The sequence below is a fragment of the Apaloderma vittatum genome, unplaced genomic scaffold (assembly GCF_000703405.1).
Source record: "Apaloderma vittatum isolate BGI_N311 unplaced genomic scaffold, ASM70340v1 scaffold2829, whole genome shotgun sequence".
Taxonomy (NCBI): domain Eukaryota; kingdom Metazoa; phylum Chordata; class Aves; order Trogoniformes; family Trogonidae; genus Apaloderma; species Apaloderma vittatum.
The window spans coordinates 64,959-73,571 of record NW_009735628.1 but is presented as its reverse complement, the minus strand read 5'-3'; the positions used below and the strand labels follow the sequence as shown (position 1 = coordinate 73,571).

Here is an 8,613-nt window from a genome sequence, read left to right as displayed (position 1 = left end):
ATAGCCCTGAATGACTTTTCCTCCGTGAGTTTTTCCAGCCATTTCGACTTCTGCATCTCTGTGTTGGATGAAATATCATCTCCTTCAGGAGTCCTTTTCCTCACCACTTGCCTGAAGGCCATTGCCCAGAGCATCTTTTGCCTTCTTGGAGCTTCTGCTGGCTCTGCTGTGATTTTTTTTTTGAGACCGGGACACGGGATGTGTTGGAGGTGTGATGGTGACATATGGATGTGTCCCTCTTTCTTGTCTAGCCCGTTCTCGGTAGCTCCTGACATGCCATCCCCTTTTTCTCACTGCTGCTGAGCTCTGTTTTTCTGGTGTGAAAACAGCTCTTACACCCTCAGATCTATTTCCAGCATGGTAGCGATGGGCTTGGGGAGCCTAATCAGTGAAACTAGACCTGTTGCCTCCTCCCACAGCCCAGTGACCTTGAATTGTGAGCTCTCTCTGTGGTTCTTCATTCCTGGTCCACCCTTTACCATCCCAAACGCCTTAACAGGCTCAGCACCCTTTGACCCTGGTGACAGCCCATTCAAAACCCAAGCAGACATTATCAGCTGGATCCCTTTGTCCACAGGCCTGCTGAGACATGTGGGCATGATGAGCAGGTTTCAGGCATGCAATCTCTTTGAAAAAAGGTTATGTTGCCTCTTCTGGCCCTCATTCTGCTTGCTTGTGTGTTTGCTAATCTACTATTTATTCTTATTGTAGTTTCCAACGAAACAAGAGGAAACTACTTACTGGGCGTAGGTCGGGCTGACTGCACGGGACCTGTGGCAGAAATTCCTCTGGTGAGTTGGGGGAATTGAACACGGGATTGGCAAAATGCCGGTTTTCACAAACTCCGAGTGTTTCTTGCAGGACTTCCAGTTTAGAGGTTCCACCTCACTGAATGATTGTCATCCTCAAATATTAGATGACGTTCTTGAAGGCTTTGAGCAGCCTCACCTAGTGGGAGGTGTCCCTGCCGGTGGCAGGGCAGTTGGAACAAGATGATCTTTAAGGCCCCTTCCAACCCAACCCATTCTGTGATTTTTGCAATCACAGGGCAAGATAGTCACACCTCTGTTCATACGTTGAATGTGTCCTCTGACCCTCTGGCAAATCTCCTCGGAAAAAGAGATGCACATAGCTGCATTGCAGAATATTTTGGCTGCATGGGCGTGATGGAGTCCTTTCCTTCCAGATGGGCTATGCTAACCCAGACCAGGTGGGCGGTGGGCTTCTCACACGCCTCTACAGCCGAGCCTTCATTGTGGCAGACCCTGATGACCTCAAGCGAGTAGTGTTTGTCAGCGCTGACATAGGAATGGTGTCTCAGAGGCTGAGGCTGGAGGTACGTGTCTGGAAACGAGTGGTTGGCACAGTCTGGGTTGTTGCTGCTATTAGCATTAAGTCTGTAGTCGTTCCTAAACGATACCGAGCGCAGCAGCACGTTGGCTGTTTGCTCTGGGATCTTCTCACCGCATGACTTTGGGGAGATGACGTGTCTCTGCTGAAGAAGAGCTTTTGATTCCCCAGCAAATGAAGCTGGACTTTGACCAGTGCTTTCCTTAGCAAAAAAATTATCAATGCTTTCACATCACGAATGCATTATCATGGTGCCTGTGTAACACTGGGTCTCCAGCATCACAGAGGAGGGAGGGAGATGCCAGAGAATTGGGAACTCCATGGATGTTCTGGGCTTCACTGCAAATTGAAGATTACCTGATTTTCTTATTTTAAGGCTCCTTCCAAGTCAACAGCTATAACTTACTTCTTGCGACACTGTTATGGGAGAAAGCAAAGAGCGAGAAGGAAGGGCTAGTACAAACCTCTGTAGCCTTTGGGCTTGGAGAGGGTTTTATTTTTAGGACCACCTTCTTCCCCTTAGGTGCTCAAGAAACTGGAGAGCAAGTACGGTGACCTATACCGACACGATAACGTCATCCTCAGTGGCACCCACACGCACTCGGGGCCTGGGGGCTACTTCCAGTACACCCTTTTCTGGATTACTAGCAAAGGGCTGATCAAACCGTCCCTCAATGCCATTGTGAACGGCATCGTAAAGGTCAGTGTCATCCAATCTATTGACGTGAGAGCCCATAAACACAGAGAAGGTGATGGGGGGAGGTATGTTTGTGACTAACAGAGCTCTGGCTGTGACGTTTGTGGTAGTGCCTCCAAACGTCTCAGTCTTGTAGGTGGGTTTAGGCTTACCAGTGAAATTAGATCAGAAAACAGAAGCCTCGAAGCCTTTCTTTAGAGACACTTGTGGTTTCAAAATATTGTCATAATTTTCTAGAATTTTATACTACTTAAGAAAAAAAAAAAAAAACAAACCTGAAATTCCCAAGAAAGCGCTGGGGACAGGCAGAGGGGGAGAGAGTTTTTCCGGATAATCTCACATATCAATAAAACAAGAGGGAATGGCTTCCAACTGCAACAGGGCAGGGTGAGACTGGACATCAGGCAAAACTTTTTCCCAGCAAGAGCATCAGCCACTGGCACAGGCTGGCCAGGGGGGGGGGGGGGGCCCCATCCCCGCCCGCGCTCCCCATCCCTGCGGGTGTTTAAAGGCCGTTGAGACGTGGTGCTGGGGGAGATGGTTTAGGGGTGAGCTTGGTCGAGCAGGGTTAGTGGTTGGACTCGATGATCCAGAGGGGCTTTTCCAGCCTGAATGATTCTGTGATTCTATATGCCTTACATGCATGGGCTGATATTGCATCTCCCTGCTTTTCAGAGCATTGATATAGCACATGAGAACATGAAGAAAGGAAGACTTTTTATCAACAGAGGCACTGTAGAAAACAGCCAGATCAACCGAAGCCCTTTCTCCTATCTTGCGAATCCGGCATCCGAACGAAGCAGGTAAAAGGTCCTCACATGGGAGAGAATCAAAGCCCTAAAGAGGAGCCTTTGGTTGGGAACATAACTCAGCCGTCTTACTGCTGGTGTTTCTGATCATTTGTGGAATGGCTGAAAATGCCAAGACCATGATGGAATGAGACATTCTGAGTGTGTGCATCCCCCAAAACTTTAGCATAAGAGCGGGCTTAAAAGTTTTGCTTGTTCCCTCCAAGAATGTGAGATGTTGGTCAAGGAAGTCATCTTATGTTTCATCTAAAAAGAAAAAAAATAAATTAAAAACATCTTTAGTAGACATTGGCATTTGAGTCGGATGGCATTGCAATGCCATCCTTGGCACGTGAATTTGTATTTGGAGAGAGTTCCTCTCTCTGTCTCTTCCCTTACTTTCACAGCTATTTTGAGATGCTCCTCTGAGGTACCCCTGTGCTCTGGTAATATCTGTAATATCTGTAATATCTGGTAATATCTGTAATATCTGATAGTATCTATAATATCTGATAGTATCTGGTAATATCTGTAATAACCTCTTTACTTCCTTGCTTGACCTAGTGGAGATTTAACGTGTCAGAGCAAAGCAGTGTGACCACAGCTTTGGCGCTAATGAGATTTCCCCACTGCCTTTTCGTCCAGGTATTCATCCAACACAGATAAAGAAATGGTGATTCTGAAGCTGGTAGATGAGAATGGAGAGGAGCTAGGCCTTATCAGGTACCGACCGCTGGAGTAACATGTTTTCCTCCAAGCTCTCATAAACTGCAGTTCTGTAGCAGTTCTGTCTTTCTGCACAAGCACTCCTCCCCAGCACTGACCCTTGCCCGTAGAGCATTGCTTCCAGCTGGTCACCAATGGCTCTTTGGGGATATCTTACAATTGTTTTGCTTAGAAAAGACCTTTAAGATCATTGAGTCCAATTGTAAAACTAACACTGCCAGGTCAACCACTAAACCCTAAGCATCACATCTACACGGCTTTTAAATACCTCTGAGGATGGGAACTCCACCACTGGGCAGCCTGTTCCAGTGCTTGACAACCCTTTTGGCAAAGAAATTTTCCCTAATACCCAATGTAAACCTCCCCTGGCACAGCTTGAGGCTGTTTCCTCTTGTCCTGTTGCTTGATACTTGGGACAAGGGAATAGCTGTAAGAAGAGACCGAAAAGTAAGTGAGAGTCCATGAGTACACAAACCAAGTCAGTGCCCCTCATCTACACAGCAGCACCTGGCCCAGCTACAGCTGGACACATCTGGCGCAACTCAAAAGCATCTGGGGAAGATAACCTTATTTTCTACATTTAGATGTCAGAAGCGAGAGTCTGATTGCATTAGGAGGAAGAAGAGGGTTTTCTTTTTGGTAGGAATGAGTGTGTTCCTTCCCCCCCCCCCCTTTTTAATGTCCTTGACTCCTCCTTATTTCTTTGAAGTGAGAAAGTAAAATCCCTCTGATATATAATTCTCTGGACTCAGTCTGAAATACATCTCGGTGGCCCTGGGTGCCAAATTCCTATGGCCTCAAGACTTGGACCACGAGGCCTCCTGGTCAGGAAGGGCAAGGATGGGAGTAACTCTACTCTTGTTAATCCACCCGTAGGTACTGTCAGACTGTGTTTGGGTTCTCCTAAAGCAAATTTCCCATAAGCCAACTGCAAATATGTAGATTTAGCACGTAAGCGTGCGGGTTGAACAATGCGATGTGTGTCTTCTGACGCCCCTTCAGCTGGTTTGCCGTGCACCCCGTCAGCATGAACAACTCGAACCATCTCGTGAACGGCGACAACGTGGGCTACGCGTCCTACTTGTTCGAACAGGAGAAGAACAAGGGCTTGCTCCCTGGACAGGTGGGGATGTTCGCAGATGACTGAAAATAACGTGGGGGGGCATGGCTGGTGTTTTCTATGGGCTAAAGTGAGTTCTTTCAAACAGTGAAACAGGACAGCAGGGTCAGCAGAAAGAGGAGGACAAAGATGAATGTTTGGGTTTATTTGCTTTCTTCCTCTAGAGAAGCGAAAGCGCGAGGTGTACTCTTTGCCTTTTCAAATTAGTAACAGGTGGCACTTGTTGAGACTTTAGGAATAAACCGAATTTATTTTGATTCGAGCATTGGAAATGCTAGGATAGTAGGATAGACATACTCGATCCCAAGGGATCAATATATTGCATCTGTGTTGTGGCATCAAGCCTACTGTCGGCCCCGCTTCTTTCTTACGGCTTCCAGCCGGTTCTGCCTCCTAAGTTTTGTTTATCCAGATTTGCCCTCATCAGAGCGCAAACACAGCTCCTTTATAAAACACTGTTTCCCCTGCAATATAAATATGGACGCGAAGCCGTTTCACAGATGCTTTGAGTTGTGAGTTGATGAAGAAAATGTCCTGAACGTATCTCCATCTGTCGCCCAGCTCCTATTTTAATACTCTGGGTGGAGGAATGCGTGCAGTTCACACCGAAGGTGGAAACTAAAGGAAGTCTACCTAATTCCTGCTTGCAAGTGGTTCTTTTTGTAGTGGGTTATCTAAAAGCTTTTAACTTGATTCTAGTGTATAGTTATGGGTGCAAGTCAGTGCAAGTCGGCAGGTGTGCAAAGCTGAGAAGTGTTTGCAGGATTCAGCAGTTACCTGCAGGATCTGCTGGGCACGTTGTGTCTAGCAGTCTTACAAGAAAATGGCTTAAGAGCTGCCAGTGCATCAAAATATCTGATGCTGACGCTTCCCATCTCCAAAAGAGTGAGGAGAGATGGGAGTTATCTGCAAGAGCATGTCATGTTTCTCTCTTCCTCTTCCTGTCCCCAACCCTTGGGATGCTCCCAATACCCCTTTCCAGTCCTCCCAGCCCCTTCAGAGATGTTCCGCAGCGTCACACGCTCCTGGGCAGGGGGAAAGCTGCAGGTGATGCGTGCAATCAGTGCAAGGCACTGAAGTCCGCCTGACGGCGTCTGGTTTTCGGCAGGGCTCTTTTGTCGCCGCCTTTGCGTCCTCCAACCTGGGAGACGTGTCCCCCAACACCAAAGGCCCCTTCTGCGTGAACACGGGCGAGTCGTGCGATAACCCGCAGAGCACCTGTCCCGTGGGTGGGGTGAGTATCGTCCTACATCAGGTTCTGGCAAGGAGAAGTCTCGGGGTGGAGCAGCGGATGCAAAGCCATGCGGTGGGCTACTGTGCATGAAGAGGGCTTTAAAAAAAATCACCTCTTTCTGGACTTATTCTGGACACCTCCTTTGGGAACTTCCTGTGTCTTACCCTCATACACCCTGTTTTCGTTCAACCCGAACTTAAATTTTTCTTGCTGCAAAGTGGAGTGTAGTAAGCCGGTGCCAAAATTCGAGATGGCTAGCAAGGGGCAATTAGTTCCCTCCTGCACAACAGCCACTTGTGAACTCATTTGCTTTGCAGGGCCACATGTTCTCCAAATGAACTGATCACTGGCATCTAAACAAATCTCTTCACAGGCGGCGATGTGCATGGCCATGGGTCCCGGTACCGACATGTTTGACAGTACAAGAATTATAGGGGAAAATATCTACTTGAAAGCAAGGGTAAGCAGAATTTTGCTTTACGAGTGTGCGTGAATGCTCCTGTTCCAGGAATGCGTGTTCATTTTAACAACTTTCTTGTGCCTGTTTTGTGCACTTGCCCTAAAGCTCATATTTATGTGCTTAAGGAAAAGTTTCCCCATTATTCCAAGAGGACACGGTTTTATTTAGGTATGTCATTGTCAGTGTTGCAATTTGAAAATATTTGTTTGGGGTATCTAGTTGAGAGGTGGCGTCCCTGCCCATGACAGGGAGGTTGGATTAAAATGATCTCTGAGGTCCCTTCCAGCCTAGGCCGTTCTATGATTCTATGACACATTATATGTATATATATATAAAATTCACATTTACTGAGCTGATGTTCTCCACCCTATGGGCTTCCTTACATTGCCTGTTTCCTTGGGCTCAAAACTCTCTTGAATTTACCTCTTCTTCTTCTGCGGCTTTGTGTACGTGAGAGTAATCAGTAAGGGGACGTGTTTTTTTGGGGCACTCTTTCAGGGACAGCAGCTTGTAGGAACTGGAACGGGTCCAGCAGAGGAGTAAGAGTAGAAGCCTTGGTGGCAGAGGTTTCCTTTTAATCGCCCTTTCAGATGCTTGCTCTGAAGCCACTCCAGGCTGCGATCGATTGTGACTTGCAAGTAAAAGATAGTCCCAGTCAGAGTGGCCCAGCTCGTATATCAAATGATGAGGGAAAGTGTTACTGTCATTTGGACGCTGGAGACTCTTGGCCTTCAAAGGCTGTGTCCTCCGTTTAGTCCTGCAGTTACAGGAATCTTATTAAACCCCCAGCAGTGATTTCCATGGACCAACTCAAGACGTGTGCACTAGAAAACTATTCACTGAAGAGTGGCTGGTGAACACATACCAAAATCCATGAGTTTGGAAGCAGTGAAGTGCACTTTTCTCATAGAAAACGTCTTTTCTCCTTGGTCTAAGCCGTGAGAAATGTCAAAATGTTTCAAGTAGGAAAAAGAAGTTGCCATCCTCGTGGAATAAGTGCATGTATCATATCATATCATATCATATCATATCATATCATATCATATCATAATCATAGACTGGCCTAGGCTGGAAGGGACCTTAGAGATCATCTAGTCCAACCTCCCTGTTTTGGGCAGGGACGCCACCTCTCGACTAGACCAGGCAACACATGGCGACCGAGCGGGAATCGAACCCGCGACCTTGGTGTTGGTCATTGATGTCAGCACCGCACTCAAGCCACTGAGCTAACCGGGGTTTCAGCTGTGAAAAGAAAGGCATGGACAGAAGTGCTGGCCACAGAGTGTCCTCCCTATGTAAATTGAGGCAGGGAGAGCTTGTAGGACTTGGGACATGCGGGATGTAGAGAGGAGGTGATGGAAAAAAAGGAGTTTGGGAAATGCACTCTTGCTTTAGTATCTTGAAGAGGCCACTGGAAAGTTTTGAAAGTATCATAGAGTTGTTTAGGTTGAAGAAGACCTTTGAGATCGTCAAGCCTGCAAGCACCACTAAACCGTGTCCCTGAGCACCACTGCTACATGGTTTTGGAACACCTCCAGGGATGGTCACTCCACCACTGCCCTGGGCAGCCTGTGCCAATGCTCGACAAGCCTTGTAGTGAAGATCTAAATGTCCCCTGGCACAACTTGAGGCCGTTTCCTCTTGTCCTGTCACTTGTTAAATAGGAGAAGAGCCCAGCCCCCACCTCACTACACCCTCCTCTCGGGGAGTTGTAGAGAGGGATAAGGTCTCTCTTGAGCTTCCTCTTCTCCAAGCTGAACAACCCCGGTTCCCTCAGGTGCTCCTCATCACACTTGTTCTCCAGACCCTTTACCAGCTTCGTTGCCCTTCTTGGACCTGCTCCAGCACCTCCAGCCCCTCCATCTGTTTCTTGTAGTGAAGGGTCCAAAACCAACCATTTGATTTCAAGTGTGGCCTCGCCAGTGCTGAGAATGAATAAATAATTCGTATTGGCTGAGTGTTCGAAGAGATGGGTTCCTGACTGCTTCCTCGACTTGTGTGTCTCTTAGGAGCTGTATGAAGGAGCTTCCCAGGAGATCACAGGACCCCTCAGCTCAGCTCACCAGTGGGTGAACATGAGCGATATGTCAGTGGAGCTCAACGCCACGCACACGGTGAGGGCGAAAGGTCCCAGGGTGGGATCGTAAGGAAGGGAGCGATGTTATATTCTCGCAGCTGGACTTGGCACGTCGAAGGGAATCGGTTTTAAAATAACTCTCTTTCATTTTTTCCCCACTC

General features: G+C 47.6%; 1 protein-coding gene across 1 annotated transcript in view; it reads left to right on the top strand.

The window, feature by feature from the left end:
* Nucleotides 1-711: 711 nt before the first annotated feature.
* ASAH2 (N-acylsphingosine amidohydrolase (non-lysosomal ceramidase) 2) overlaps nt 712-8,613 on the top strand; it is a gene marked incomplete at its 5' end in the record, with an annotated part of 17,765 nt that continues 9,863 nt past the window's right edge. Inside the window, 10 exons of the mRNA XM_009876639.1 lie at nt 712-791; nt 1,187-1,336; nt 1,874-2,050; nt 2,723-2,850; nt 3,481-3,558; nt 4,564-4,684; nt 5,790-5,915; nt 6,289-6,375; nt 8,385-8,481; nt 8,607-8,613. The exon at nt 8,607-8,613 is cut by the window's right edge and continues 83 nt beyond it. Coding sequence (XP_009874941.1) covers nt 712-791; nt 1,187-1,336; nt 1,874-2,050; nt 2,723-2,850; nt 3,481-3,558; nt 4,564-4,684; nt 5,790-5,915; nt 6,289-6,375; nt 8,385-8,481; nt 8,607-8,613 — 1,051 coding nt within the window. The remainder of the gene's footprint in view (nt 792-1,186; nt 1,337-1,873; nt 2,051-2,722; nt 2,851-3,480; nt 3,559-4,563; nt 4,685-5,789; nt 5,916-6,288; nt 6,376-8,384; nt 8,482-8,606) is intronic.